This window comes from Camelus bactrianus, chromosome 10 (assembly GCF_048773025.1).
Source record: "Camelus bactrianus isolate YW-2024 breed Bactrian camel chromosome 10, ASM4877302v1, whole genome shotgun sequence".
Lineage (NCBI taxonomy): Eukaryota > Metazoa > Chordata > Mammalia > Artiodactyla > Camelidae > Camelus > Camelus bactrianus.
Window position 1 is genome coordinate 7,948,483 of NC_133548.1, and position 13,676 is coordinate 7,962,158.

A 13,676-nucleotide genomic window follows, 5' to 3' on the forward strand; every position below is an offset into this window, starting at 1 on the left:
GTGAAAAGTATTGGGACTTGTATGGGAATGGTAATCACCAGCTTCAGGAAGGGCTAACTTCGCGGGAGATGGAGCAAGAAGTCTCACCTTGGAGCTTCAGCTCTCTCTGTGATAGTTTATTTCTTAAAAAACATTATGTAGCAAATATGTCAAAATAGACCTTGGATTTCTTAAACCTGGGAGGTATGAGAATATATATAGGTACTCATATAATTGGGTTATTTTCCCTGTAGGTGAAATATTTCATAATAAAAAGAAGGTGTTTTTAGGTGTCAAGGGTTGGGAGACCAGCAGGCTGGAGCTTAAGTCTTCTTTTCATCAATTACTAGCTGAGTTTTGGACAAGTTACTTCTTTTCCCATGGGTGACTGTCCCTCTTGGGAATAGGTCTTAGCCTCTTCACCTGCACTGAACACTCGATTAACTTCACATTGAGAAACAGCTTGCCAGTTCTCTCCTCTTGAAAAACAAAAGCGTCATTGGCTGCTTTATTTTCAAATTTGTGACTGGGGTTGAAATTCCTCCTCTTTCTCCTCCCCTGACGCTCACAGACAAAGTCTGAAGTTTTGACTTACACCTGGAGATCATGTTTAGGTTTGAAATTCCTTTAGAATTTTACAAGGGCTGATTTAATGTCCAATTTACGTGGCAAGTCCCTTTGACCTTCACAGGCTAATATGACCGATTGACTTTTGTTCTTTGAAAGGGTTTTGGTCTTTCCTCTGGAGAACACTGAAAAGCTATTTTTCAGAACCAGTTTTATAGTTCTGAGAAACACTGAAAAGTAGAATCCAGAATTTGTAGCAAATTTGGGTCTAGTGAGGTGGATGTAAAAACTGCCTTTAGGAACATTCTTCACAGTTCTCTGTCCTGCTCACCAAGGTCTTCCTTCAGTGAGACTGCCCGAGGAGCCACCGAGGCCCTGGGAAGAGGCTCCGATTCTGCCCAGAGAGACTCTGCCCCTTACTGGTTGGGACCAGACACTCCAGGACCCTGTGGTGCTGCTGGCTGGAGACAGCAGAATGGAAAGTGGTGAGGTGCAAAAACGAGGAGTTTCAGGTTTGAGACAGGCTCCAAGGTCTCCACTTGTGACCTGATTCTGTCTCCATCCCCGGATATACCTTGCTTTTTATATCCCGGATCCTCCAATGCATACGCTGGAAGTTAGCCGGGCCTTACCTTTACCATCACGTTCAGTCCGGCGTCGTGTCCTGTGGGTTCTACCCTCTTAATATAGCACAGTCTAGGACCCCTGAGAGCCTCTGCAGGGCCTTTGTTAGAAATTAGTTAAAAGGGCCCCGTCTGGGCTACTGAATTAGGAAAAGATGCCCTCTTTGGGTGGAGGCAGCTTTCAGGTACACGCTTGGCTAATAAATAGCTCGTGGCTGAGAAGAGGTGTCCTTCTTCCTGGCAGACGCCAGGGTGCATGGCTTAGCTGGGGGCACAGCGGCATTTCACACCCTGCTCCGGCGCCCCTGTGTTCAGTGGAGTGCAGCACAATGTGCTGTGAATCTGCTCCAATCTTTGGCTTCCTCTCCAGCCCCGCAGCTGCTGCCTTTAAGCCTTCCTGTGGCTGGTGTGGCCGGCTCCAAGGGTGTCCAGTCTTTCTCTTCTCTCTCTCCTCCCTCATGTTCTTAGGGCTGCCTCTCGACTGCCCTGCACACTGGCTCCAGGCACTCCCCATGTCTCAGGGACAAATGCAGACTCAGCAAGGCACCCGAAGCTCTTGCCCCTGCTCTTTCCATTTCCTCTTCTGCCTCTCCCACCGGAAACCTTCCTTCACTCTGGAGCTTCCCCGGACTAGGCCTCGGAAAGCCTTCGCTGTTTCTCATCCTAGCCACAGCTCCTGGTCTTTTAAACTTGGCTCAAGCCATACCTTCTCTAAGAAGTCTTCCCCGGTTGGTGGGGTGGCCTCTCCCTTGGCACTTGTCACCCTGCATTGCAATCAAGGCTGGCTAACTGCTGGGCACTGAGGGTACAGTACCTACAGCCCATGATAATTTCAGGGGCTCATGAAAATGTTTTAACTTATTTAAAAATCAGAAGATAAAAATGAACTGTAAAGGTAAAAGAAAATGTGCTATTTTTTCTCAATCCAAAAAAATGTGTAGGGTCCACAGAATCCATTAAATCATTTTTCCTTTTTTTTTTTTTTTTAAAGAGGAAGATGTTCGTGAAAGCACAAGTAACTAGGGCCCATGAAAAGTCATAATGTGACCCTAATTGCCATTGTCTCCCCTGTTTCTACAGCAGACTCAGTAGACTGAGAGTTCCTAGGGGATGTTCCCAGGGCTGTGCCATATAATTTTTAAACCTTTGTATCCCCAGTCTGGTGCTAGGTACTCAGGACTGGCTCTGTTAATGCTTTCTGAATAAGTGGATAGATAAGTGAGTGAATGAATGAATGAATGAATGGCCTTGGGTTAGACTCTTGACTCTCTGAGTCTCCATTTCTTCATCTGCAAAGCAAAGCTTCGTCTTTGTTGGGGTGGGTGTGAGAATCAAATGGTGAGTGGAAGATGTCTTGGAACTGAGAAGCTTTGAGCTTCGAGCTGTCCTGAAGCTACGCAGGATGTGGGCAAGGAGAGGAGCTAGAGGTTATTAAAAATGGCTTGAGGTGGTGTAGATACCTTTTTGTTGGTAACAAAAGAATTTACCCTATTCTACACATAGAAAGAGAACTGGAAGGACATTTACCAGAGTGTCTGACAGTGGCCAGCCCTGAACATGGAATGCCTTTGTGATTTTTAAAAAATCCACACTTAGGAACATGTGAAGGCCAGGTCAGTCTTATTTTTCCTTTGTGTCCTTGATCTGGCACAGGTAAAGGACATGAATGAAGGAATCCCCCATCTCATGGCCCTATCTGGCACTGCATCAGCACCAGGGCCTCTGTCCCCAAGTGGGTGAAGGTCTTGACAGCAAGGCCAGCAGTGGAGAGAGCAGTGCTGTAGGGCTGAGCCTCAGTTTACCCAAGGTGACTCAGGTTATCCTGGGGACTGAGGAAGAGATGGGACAACATCTCCCATGGTGATAGACACCTTTAGGCACTTAAAAATTTTTAGCTCTCAGCCCCTCTTCACAAACACTTAGGGGATAGGCTTCCTGTGTTCCAAGTAATTTAATATTTCCCATGCCTCCTGAAGGGCTGAAATTGGTTCCTTTTTATAAGCCGTAGGTGCTAAATCACTGCTGTCTTCTCAGCCTAGGAGCATGCTGGCACACAGTAGGTGTGGCGTGAACGAAGGAATGTGTGAAGGGTGACTTCTTTAACGGATGGCTGGGCACCTCAATAAAGAGAATAAAACCCACCTCTAGATAATAAGACCCTGCATAGCCTCCCGCACCCTGTAATTTGGATCTCCAGGAATCGCCTTTGTTGTGGGCGACCAACCACAGGCAAAGAAAGCACCTGCTCCTCTAGCCAGTCCTCGCGTAAGGACCCCAGGCTGCCGAGCCCCCTGACTGCTCCTCCGGATCCCTTCCCTCTGCTTCCCGGGACCTGGGGGCTCAAAGGCATCCTGGGGCTCGCAGCCAGGGTCCGTCCCAGAGCTTCACAGCTGTGGTGGCGCGCGTCCCCAGGTGCCCGACACGCCGCCCGAGGTCAGCGTTCTTCGCCTCCTCGTGCGGGACAGAGGGTCCAGGGCCGCCTTCAGGGCCTCGTCTGGCACTCCTAGGGCTGCACTGGCAGGAGCCTGAGTCACCGCGGCGCACGCCCTCTCCTCCCGGCTTCCATCCTGGGGCCACCTCCGCCCCGCAGTATCGGGCCCCGGCGCAGCCCGATCTCCGCCGGTCTATTGCCCGCCCCCTCTTCCCAGCCTAAGTCTCCCCGGCCGCGGTCCCAGCCCTGGCCAGCTCCGGGGAGCTTTGCCCGTCTGCCCTCCAATGCAGAAGCCCGAACTCCCAGCGCTCCCAGGCAGCTCCCGCGGGAGGGGGCGCGGCGCCCCCGCGGCTCCACCCTCTCGGTGGGGCCTCAGCCATCTGGGGCCCTTGCCAGTCGTGTCCGTTCTGGGGCCCGCGCAGAGCTCGCGCGGGAGGAGGCAGCCCCCGGCGGAGACCTGGACCTCCCTACCGGGCGACCCCCTTGCCAGATCCGGTGAGGGGAGCCGGGCTCTGAGATGCCCCGAGGGGGCAGTGGCTGCGAGCCGAGCTCGGTGGAAGCGCGTCGCAGCGGACGCAGCGCCCCTGGCCACCTCGGTGACCCTTCAGGAGCCGGGACCCGAGTCCCGGAGGCGGCAGCGCGGCACCGCGAGGGCGACGAGGTCCGTGCTCCTAACGTCCGCGGCGGGCGCCGGCTGCGGAGCCTCGGCCGGGCTCGTCGCCTCCCGCCTCTCTCCCCAGCCCCCCGCGAGCTGGCAGGAGGAAATAGCGCGCGGCCCCTTTAAATTTACCCAGGAGCCCTTAAAGGAGCCCCAGGGGCCCCAGACAGGAATCCCCACCCCGGTCCAGCCCGCGCCGCCGAGCGAGCAGCCAGCCGTCCGTGCGGCCGGCCGCCCCGTGCATGCGCCCCGCGCTCCGGGGCCCCGCGCACCGAGTGCCGCGCGCGGGCCGCCGCCGGCCCCGCGGCCCCGCGCCCCGCCGCCCCGGGGCCCCGCTCCGCAGCGCAGCGCATGGAGCCCGGCGGAGACCACCGGAGCCGGAGCGGCGGCGGCAGGGGCGGCCCCGGGCCAGCAGCAGCCTCGGCACGGGGCCGACGGCTGCCGCCCGCCGGATCGAGCGGCGGCGCGGAGCCCGAGGAGGACGACGGCGGTAAGAGCTGGCTCGGGCGGGGGCCCCAGCATGGGGGAGGGGAGGGCTGCGGCTCTGGGCTCCGGGCCCCTCTCCGCCGCCGAACAAAGGGGGGGACGCGGGCAGGGCGGCCGGGGGCGCCACCTGGCGGGCGCGGATCGCGGTTGCAGGGCCAACGGGGGAGCCCCCCGCCCAGCTCTCGGGGTCGGCCGGCGGGGCTCGGGCGGATCCCCTCCCCCTTAAAGGGCCCCGCGGCCCCCGCCTTGGAGGCCAGGCTGGAGGGGCCCCAAAGGACCTGGCGAAGCGCCACGGGGCGCGCGCTCTGGGCTGTTGGACTTGCGGCCCCCGCCCCTTTCTCTTTCAGACTCCCAGATTTGTCTCGCTTATCCGGCTGTCTCCTAAAAGTCTGCCCAGACCCTGGGTTCCTTTCGCGGGCTCCCTCCAAAGGAACTGAGCTGGGGACTCCGCAGCTTTAAGTCGCGCTGTCCTCTTCTCTGTGGCCTTGCCTAGAGAGAGGAACCCTTTTTCTTTTTCGCTACGTTTTCCCTGGGAAAGAGCATGGCTTGCACCTCTTTGGGGACCCACCAGTACCTTCCCCACGGCGGGCAGTTTTTAAAGGGCTGGACTCGCCCACAAAGGCAGACACCCTCTTCTGTCCGCGCGCCACCTCCTCCCTTCTTTTCAGAAATTTTGCTACACTTTGTCAGCTATAGCGGGACCAGCCATTCCTCTTCCTTTGCTCACAAAGGAGACGGTTTCTTCATCCCCCTGCTGCAGGGTCAAGGCCTTCAGACCCTTGAAGCTTCTGTCCAGGACAGGGAGACTCTGCTCTAATCCGAGCTCCCCTCCCAGAAACTCCCCATCCCCTTTTGTTTTTAAAGAATCCCAGCTCCTCCCCTTTTTTCAGCTCTTAAAGGGCCAGTCCACCTTAGACTAACAGATCCAGCGCTGGAAGGATGCTCAAAGACCAGCTAGCTATCCAGTGCCTTTGCAGACAAAGACGCTTAGGCCTAGAGAGCAGACATGACCTATCAAAGGTCATGGAGCAAGTTACCAGTGAAGCCAGGACTCGAGCCCTGGTTTCTGACTCTAAAACTAGTGCTTTCTTTTTCTTTGGATCAACTAAAACCAAAACCAAACAAAAACACAATGATGACAGGAGCCCTCTCTGATCCTGCTTTTGTTTCCTGGACCATGTGATTCTCCACTGAGAGAATGACCACACCTGTCCATTTAGCGTATGTGGCCAGAAAACCCTTTTTGAAATAAAATAGGGTCCAAACTGTAGGGAGGGTGGGGGACTGCTGGGTGTCTGTCTGTTTGATAAAAGCGAACCCCACTGGGTTCGTGGCCTCTTCACTGCCTGCCTCCTGACTGCTGGGCAGTGGCCAGCTCCCTGCCAGGGTGAAAAATAAATCCCCAGAAAGGCTTAATGGACTCCCGTAGGTGGTGGCCACTCCCTGCTGCAGAATCTTCAGTGGCCACTCTGGTGGCCCTCCTGCCACTTCCTTTCAGTCATCAGCTCTCCCAGACTCTAGGAAAGTCAGGGTCCTAAAGACTCCTTTCCCTGGAGGTGCTGACAGCTTTGTCATGGGGATCCCTCCTATGGGGCCCTAAATTTGGAGAACTGACCATGGTTAATGCCTCTTAAAATGGGACTCCCAGGAGGGTGGACTTGAGGCATTATTGGGAAAAGGGAGATCATCTTTGGGTGGGGCCCTCCTAGCTGGGGCCTCAGGCGGGTGGGTCCCGTGTGCAGCCCTGGATGCAGACAGATGCCCCCTTTGTTCTTCTCGCCCCGCTGCCCGCTCTGCTCTGGCTGTAACCGCCCTGGCCTGCTGCTCTCCTGGCTTTAACCCTGTAGCTCAAAAGGGGTGCCTTGCAGAGCCTGCTGCCTCCTTGGCCTTCACCTTATTTTTTAAAAAGTCAGAGCTGTGCCCTGCATTCTTTTGTTCTTGATCCTCTCTTAAAGGATCCTCCCTCTTTGTAAAGGGCCAGTGTTTTGACTCCCTGCTCCCCTACTCCCTTTTTCTTGCTGTTGCCATCCCTTTCCTGCCCAAGTGACCCCTCTCCCACCTCCCTTTCTCAGGCTGCAAAATCGAAGCCCTGGGTTTTTCCCTGGAAATCGGAGATTGAAAGCCTGTCTCCCTTTCCCCCTCTTCAGGGCAAGATCTTCAGCTGGAAGGGGGTGCCTTGGGGTCCTGGGGGAGTGCCCCCCTGCCCTCCTCCAGGGCCAGGGGACCAGCATCTTCAGGCAGGAAATACTCAGACCACTGTGAGGCCCGGGCCTCGAGGCCTGGAAAGAGCCGCATCCCCGGCCGTGACCACCGGCGCTACTACCACGATCACTGGCGGCTGGAGTACCTGATGGACTTCAACCCTGCCCGGCACGGCATGGTGTGCATGGTGTGCGGCAGCTCTCTGGCCACTCTCAAGCTCAGCACCATCAAGCGGCACATTCGCCAAAAGCACCCCTACTCCCTGCACTGGAGTCCCCGGGAAAAGGAAGTCATCAGCAACAGCTGGGATGCCCACTTGGGGCTGGGGGCCTGTGGAGAGGCCGAGGGCCTGGGGGCCCAGGGGGCTGAGGAGGAGGAGGAGGAGGAAGAGGAGGAGGAGGAGGAAGGGGCTGGCCTCCAAGCTTGCCCGCCCAAGGGCCCAGGTAATGTAGGACACGGGGAAGCAGGGGCCTGGGTGGTGGATGGGACCTAGTGGGGACAGCCCTGGGCTTTTTTGCCAACTAGCTGATTTTCTTGAGCAATTATTGCTCCTTTTTGGGGTGAAATCTGCTTACTGTATAATAGTGGGGGAGGGACAGTGGGATGGGGGGGTCTCCAACGTCGGAGACAGCTTTGAGGTTCTTTGGTTTCAGATGGATCAAGGGGAGTGAAGGCTGGAGGGATAGGCAGGGGAAGGGCTGGGTGCAGAGAGTACTGGTAAGGTATGGCTGACTGTGAGGTCTAGGGAAGGGGCTAGAATCTGGGTCCGGCAGAGGAGTGGTAGGGCTTAGGGTTTGTGTGTGGGAGGATTAGGAGATGGAGTTAAGACTTGAGGGGAGAGGAAGGGAAGGGCAAAAATTAAGCAGAAGGCTCAGAGTGAGGGAGAGGCTTGTGGATGGCAGACCTGGCTGTGGTGGTGGGGCTCCCCCAGAGGGCCAGCCTCTCAGTTCCTTCCCTCCCTCCAATCCTTTCAGGCAAAGCCCCAGCTGGTGGGGACAGCCGGCGCCAGCGACGAGGGGGCCCAGTGGCACCCCGGGCTCGGCGTCGGCGCCTCTCTGCCTCCCGGAGGGCTGGGGGCAGCAGGGGGCTGGGTGCCCGGCGCCTGGAGCGGAGGCTGAAGGAGTCCCTGCAGAACTGGTTCCGGGCAGAGTGTCTCATGGACTATGACCCGCGGGGGAACCGGCTGGTGTGCATGGCCTGTGGCCGGGCACTACCCAGCTTGCACCTGGACGACATCCGTGCCCACGTGCTGGAGGTGCACCCCAGCTCCCTGGGGCTCAGCGGCCCCCAGCGCAGTGCCCTGCTGCAGGCCTGGGGGGGCCAGCCTGAGGCACTGTCTGAGCTCATCCAGTCCCCATCAGGTGCGAGGCCCATCCCAGGGCTGAGACCCCCTCGTATAAGGGCTGCAAAGTAGGGTCTGTGGCCAAAACCGGGAAACACACACACACCCCCTCTGGCTGGGGCCTTTAGCTTGGGGCTGGGGTGAGGAGCAAGGGACCCCCTCTGCGTGGGTAAGGGCAACCTGACCAGCAGGCTGAGCCCCTTTCCCTCACCCCTTCCCCAACAGACGATGACCTCGTCCCCCAGGACCTGACCAGAAAGAGCCGGGACTCGGCCCCCGCTGCTGGAGCCCCCTCTCAGGATCTCAGCCCCCCAGACGTAAAGGAAGAGGCTGGCTGGGTCCCTGAGAGGCCTGGGCTGGCAGAGGAGGAGGAGGAGCTGGAGGAGGGCGAGAGGGTGGGGGTCCCCGGCCGCTCACCGCGGGGCAGCGACCACCGCCGCCACTACCAGGAGCGCTGGCGGCTGGAGTACCTCATGGAGTTGGACGGCGGCCGGCGTGGCCTGGTGTGCATGGTGTGCGGGGGCGCGCTGGCCTCGCTCAAGATGAGCACCATCAAGCGGCACATCCGCCAGCGCCATCCGGGCTCCAAGCGCCTCAGCGGGGCAGTCAAGGCCCTCATCGCCCAGGAGTGGAGCGAGAAGGCCGCCCACCTGCTGGCCCTGGGGCTGCCCTACCCCGAGTCCCCCAGGGATCCTGCCGCCCCCAGCACAGCCGCAGCCTCCGAGGAGGGGGGAGGGGAAGAGGAGGAGGAGCCAGAGGAGGAGGAGTGGTGGGGTGAGCTGATGGAGGGCTAGAGCAAGTGGAGGGAGAGTGGGGGTCGGGTAGAGGAGGGTGGTGAGAGTGGAAGGTCGAAAGGGAGATTGGGGAGGGTGGGACAGGAGGGCTAAGGTCGGGGGTTATGAAGCCGAGACGCAGGAGCAGGTCTGCTTCCCCCACCGGCTCCAGTGCGGTCCTTTTTCCCGTCCTAGGCGATGTCCCGCTTTCCCCCGGGGAACCGTCGGAGCGGCCCGCCGAAGAAGACGAGGACGACGAGGACGGCCCAGAGCCCGGGGGACTCGCTTTCCCACCGCTGCCGCCGCCGCCGCCACCACCTCCCCCGCCACCGCCGCCCCGCAGCCGAGAGCAGCGGCGAAACTACCAGCCGCGCTGGCGGGGCGAGTACCTGATGGACTACGACGGCAGCAGGCGCGGCCTGGTGTGCATGGTGTGCGGGGGCGCGCTGGCCACGCTCAAGGTCAGCACCATCAAGCGGCACATCCTGCAGGTGCACCCCTTCTCCATGGACTTCACGCCCGAGGAGCGCCAGACCATCCTGGAGGCCTACGAGGAGGCGGCGCTGCGCTGCTACGGCCACGAGGGCTTCGGGCCGCCCGCCCCGGCGCCGCGCGACGGCAGCACGGACCTAAAGGCGGGCGCCGTGTGTCGGGCGTAGAGGACTCGCACTCGCGGGGCTGCACCTGGCCGACCTTCCGGCCCGGAGCCCCTGCTTCCTGCGGCCTTGGCCGCTGCCGCTGCCCCCCGCTGGCCGGGCCGGGCGGAGATAGGGGACTGGGTGGGGTCGCTGGCTTCCGCTCGCTGCCAGAGCTCCAGAAGCTGGTCAGGGCGCCCAGGAAACGCGTTCTTCCCTCAGACCCGGGGCCCGGCCCTCCGCTCCGGGCCTCACGTTCCTGAGAAGCCACAGCGTTTGCACGGAGAGCTTCTGGCCTCTAGCCGCGCCCCGCGAGGCGGTTCTGTACATGGCCGGGACAGGGGCGCCTACAGTCAGTATTAGGGTCCCAAGTAGGGTCGGGGGCAGGAAGGACGCGCCCCTTCCTCTGGCCGGGGGCCCAGCTCTCAGAGCCGCACACCGGCAGGCATGGCTCCCGGGTCGGGGCGGCTGCTGTCCAGTCCTTACTGGCATTATCGACCGCTGGGTCCGGGACTGCGGACGGGGGCCTTCTTCGGGAGGCGGGGCCACTGGGCTTGGGAACCCGCCCGTGGGGAAGGCGCGTAGGACCGCGGGCGGGCGGGGCGGTGGCGGAGCTCGTCCCGAGCCCCGCCTGCTGCGCCTGCCTCTGGGGCGGGCTCTGTGGGAACCCAGAGCCCAGAGGCCCCACCCGCCTCCCCGGCCACTGCCACGCCCGCCCGGACTGAGATCTTGTAAAGGGATTAGCACTTTTTTTCCTTTGCTCCTCCTGCTCCGAAGGCCTCCTGTTACCCTAAAATTCAGTCAGGCGCTCCTGCTTCAGCGCCCCCGTCAGTGCGAGCCCGGGGCACTGGAGGTCCCGGCAGTTGGCTTTATATTCCCGTCCCCTTCTTGTCCCCTTTTGTATGCGGTGGGCGTGCCACCCGTTCTCAGTCCTCAGGGCCTGGGGCCGGGCCTCGGCCTTCCTTTCTCCTCCCCGCGGCAGCACCAGGCCTTGAGGGGTCAGGAGTGGGCCCCGCGATCTCCCAGGCAGGTCCGAGAGGGATGTGTAGATTCATTCTCCTGTGGAGAACAGGTGGCCCCGAGATCAGGCCCTTTTTGCTCTTTGTATTTTATTTTGAAACTGTATTTAATGCTTTTATATGAGAGGGGGAGGGGCGGGAAGCGAGCTGTCCGTCACCCTATGTGCAAATGTCTTATTTATTATGCGTGTATCAGAGATAAGCTGTGAGGTGGTGGAGGAAGGACCTAAAGGTAAGAGGAATTAGGCGGAGGCGCGGATGGGAGGACCCCAAACATCCCGTACTAGTGTGGGACTCTCCAGGCCCCTTCTCGAGTCTCTGGGCCCCAGTGTCTGCTCTTCACATAGCCAAGCCAGTTCCTTTGTTCTTAAAGCCTGAGTGGGGACTTCAGGGCTGGGCCTGGAGGGCAAGGGGCCCTGGCACCTGGCGCCAGGAGTTGCCTCTGTGGGTGGGAAAGCAGAGAGCAAAGAGGAAGCCTTTCCTCTCATCCCAGCGCCCCCAGGCCAGAGCTCAAGGTTCAAGTGCCTCAGGCCCAGTCGCCTTGACTCTTCCTAATTGGGAATTGGATTTTATACCACGGATTTTATAGCATTTTTTATATAATTCAAGATTGTTTGAATTGGAAAGACCTTGGAGATCAACTAGTACCCGCCCCACCGCTTTCACAGGTAAAATGAAGCTCAGAAACTGAAATGATCATACAAGTAGGAACAGTACATGGACAAGAATAAAAATCTCAACTTTCAATTCAGTGTTCTTTGCACTACACCACATGGCCTCCCAATCGCTCCTAAGTTATCAAAATGTTTTACTATTAGATCTGCTGAAGGATGGCTTGTGCTGGGCACTGTAGGCCATCCCAGTGCAGTTGTGGCCTCCCAGGGATGGCAGAGAACTGCACACCCTCCGGGAATGAGTATTCTACGTAGGCTTCAGCTGGAGGGTGGCGGCAGCAGCCTTCATCAGAACTCCAGGTGTGACTGTTGCCTAGCCCAAGGCCTCTCCAGTGGGGCAAAATATCTGGCATTGTGCTGTTGATGCCACCAAGGATTCAGGAAGTGCCACATGGGCTGTCAGTTGACTGAAAAGTGAATTCCCAGAGTGTTTGAACCTCCAAGGGTTTTTGCAACAGTATTAAAAGCTTGAGAACAGGGATTACAGATGGCACCGGGTTGGGTACTGCCATTCTTTTATTTTCCTTCATGCATGTTGTTTTCAGATCCAGGAGTGTTCCGCCACTTTTGCTACTCTGCCTATTCAAAAACAGTAGGCAAATTGGGGCAACTATTATAGTCATCCCGGCCCACTGCTGAAGTTCAGGTAAGCCAGGGCAGAGAGCAGGGTGGGAATGGTAATTCCTCTTGATAGGCAGGGAGAGGCCGTAGGAGGACAGGAGTCCATGTCTTCATTGTGAGGTAGCCCCAAACACTTAACTGGTCCTCAAGTGTGGCCACCAGAACAGCATCATCACATTAGGAACTTACTAGAAGTGTAAATTTGGGGGCCCCACCTTATGGGTCATAAACTGGGGTGAGGCCCAGCAGTCTTTTGATAGCCCTCCAGTGATCACGAGGTTCACTGAAGTTCTGAGCACCAGTATCTAGAACGTGCCACGGTAGTGATTACTACTTTGCAGCTACAGCCTCAAAGGTTAAGGGTTAGATCAGGTGGTCCTCATCTCCAGGTGCCTCCTCCTTGCCTTGGTAATCTGACACGAACAGGTGAAGTTTCTTCATGAATTTTTTGTTAATGGTATGCTTGCTATTATGGCCAATATGTAAATGTTACTCTGAATACATATTTATATACCATGTTAGCGACATTATTTGAACATTTGTATGCGTATTTGTGAAGTTGTTTGCATCAGTTATTTTTTAAAAACTTTCAGCCTAAGTTTTCTAAGAGATATGTTGAATAAATTTCAAAAATCCAGTTTAAGGGTCATGGCAGCCTTAGCTTTGGGAAAGAGCAAATCTGAGGGGTCAAGTTCTTTCAGCAAAGACATATATTTAGTTTCCATTTTCCATGGTGACTGAAATCATTTTAAGTACATCGTGACTATGTGTGAGTTACAGGCTGCTTCATGTTGCAGGTGGGGGAACCTTCATAGGTTGGTGTGAACTGGGACAAGAGACCCCTCTGGCCCCTTCCACGCCTCATCATCTTCCTCCTAAGGCCACCTCTTAGAGGGTCTCATTTTCTTTCAGAAACCAAATGCACACCTTTGCTCTACTATGGAAATTCTGCAATCTTGGAGATCATTACCAGTATCAACAATTAGTTTTTTTAAAGTCTCAAAAGTGGAGTGGGGATGGGGGCCAGTGGAAGTCTTGTTTGGTTCTTACTTTACCCAAACTGTGTATAAAGAATAAAGTTAGCAGAATGACAACACAGTCACTGTTTTGTTTCATTTTTTTTAATTAATACCACATCAATTTGCAGTTTTACAGGAACCAAGATTCAAGCTCCTTAGGTGCTACTGTATTTTTATGTTGCACGCACATTAACACATACACAGTTTCATTAGTTAATTTTTCATCTATAGATTCTTAAAAAAACAAAAAATTCCTGTGTGGCACAAGGATCTGTCCAATTATCTAAACACAACAATAACAAAACAGAGCTAGGTGTGGAGGCTTCCAGTAAAGAAAAAGGTCCTTTGGAGGGGAAGCCCAAAAAGATGATCAGTGCACTGACTTCCTGGGAGGGCAAAGGATGGGGACAGAGAATGCATTTCCTACTACGACATGAAATCAGTTACAAAGGGGGCCAAGAAAATAAGTGGAGTAAGGCGATTCCTAAGTAATTTCCCCAAAAAAGTAGAAAGAAAACTTCCACTACCTTCTACAAAGTTGCACTGCTTTGGGACCGTAACAGATCGTAGCCCTTACTTTCAAGTCACCAGTGCATATTCCCTCCAGATTATCATGACTATGAGTTACAACCTGAAGGAACCCACAG

At 56.6% G+C, this 13,676-nt stretch overlaps 1 protein-coding gene across 2 annotated transcripts; it reads left to right on the forward strand.

The window, feature by feature from the left end:
* The first annotated feature begins 4,510 nt into the window (after positions 1–4,510).
* Positions 4,511–13,108, forward strand: ZFTA (zinc finger translocation associated). Of its 2 annotated transcripts, XR_012509541.1 has the most exons (6): positions 4,511–4,748; positions 6,892–7,389; positions 7,921–8,307; positions 8,514–9,062; positions 9,257–12,035; positions 12,808–13,108. XR_012509541.1 is itself a non-coding variant. In XM_074371847.1 (5 exons), the coding sequence occupies exons 1-5, from the start codon at positions 4,610–4,612 to the stop codon at positions 9,718–9,720; spliced, it is 2,037 nt and encodes a 678-aa protein (XP_074227948.1). In that variant the 5' UTR covers positions 4,511–4,609; the 3' UTR covers positions 9,721–13,108. The 2 variants fall into 2 exon arrangements, 1 of the variants encoding a protein (XP_074227948.1); XM_074371847.1 differs by having other exon boundaries at positions 9,257–13,108.
* The last annotated feature ends 568 nt before the right edge of the window (positions 13,109–13,676 follow it).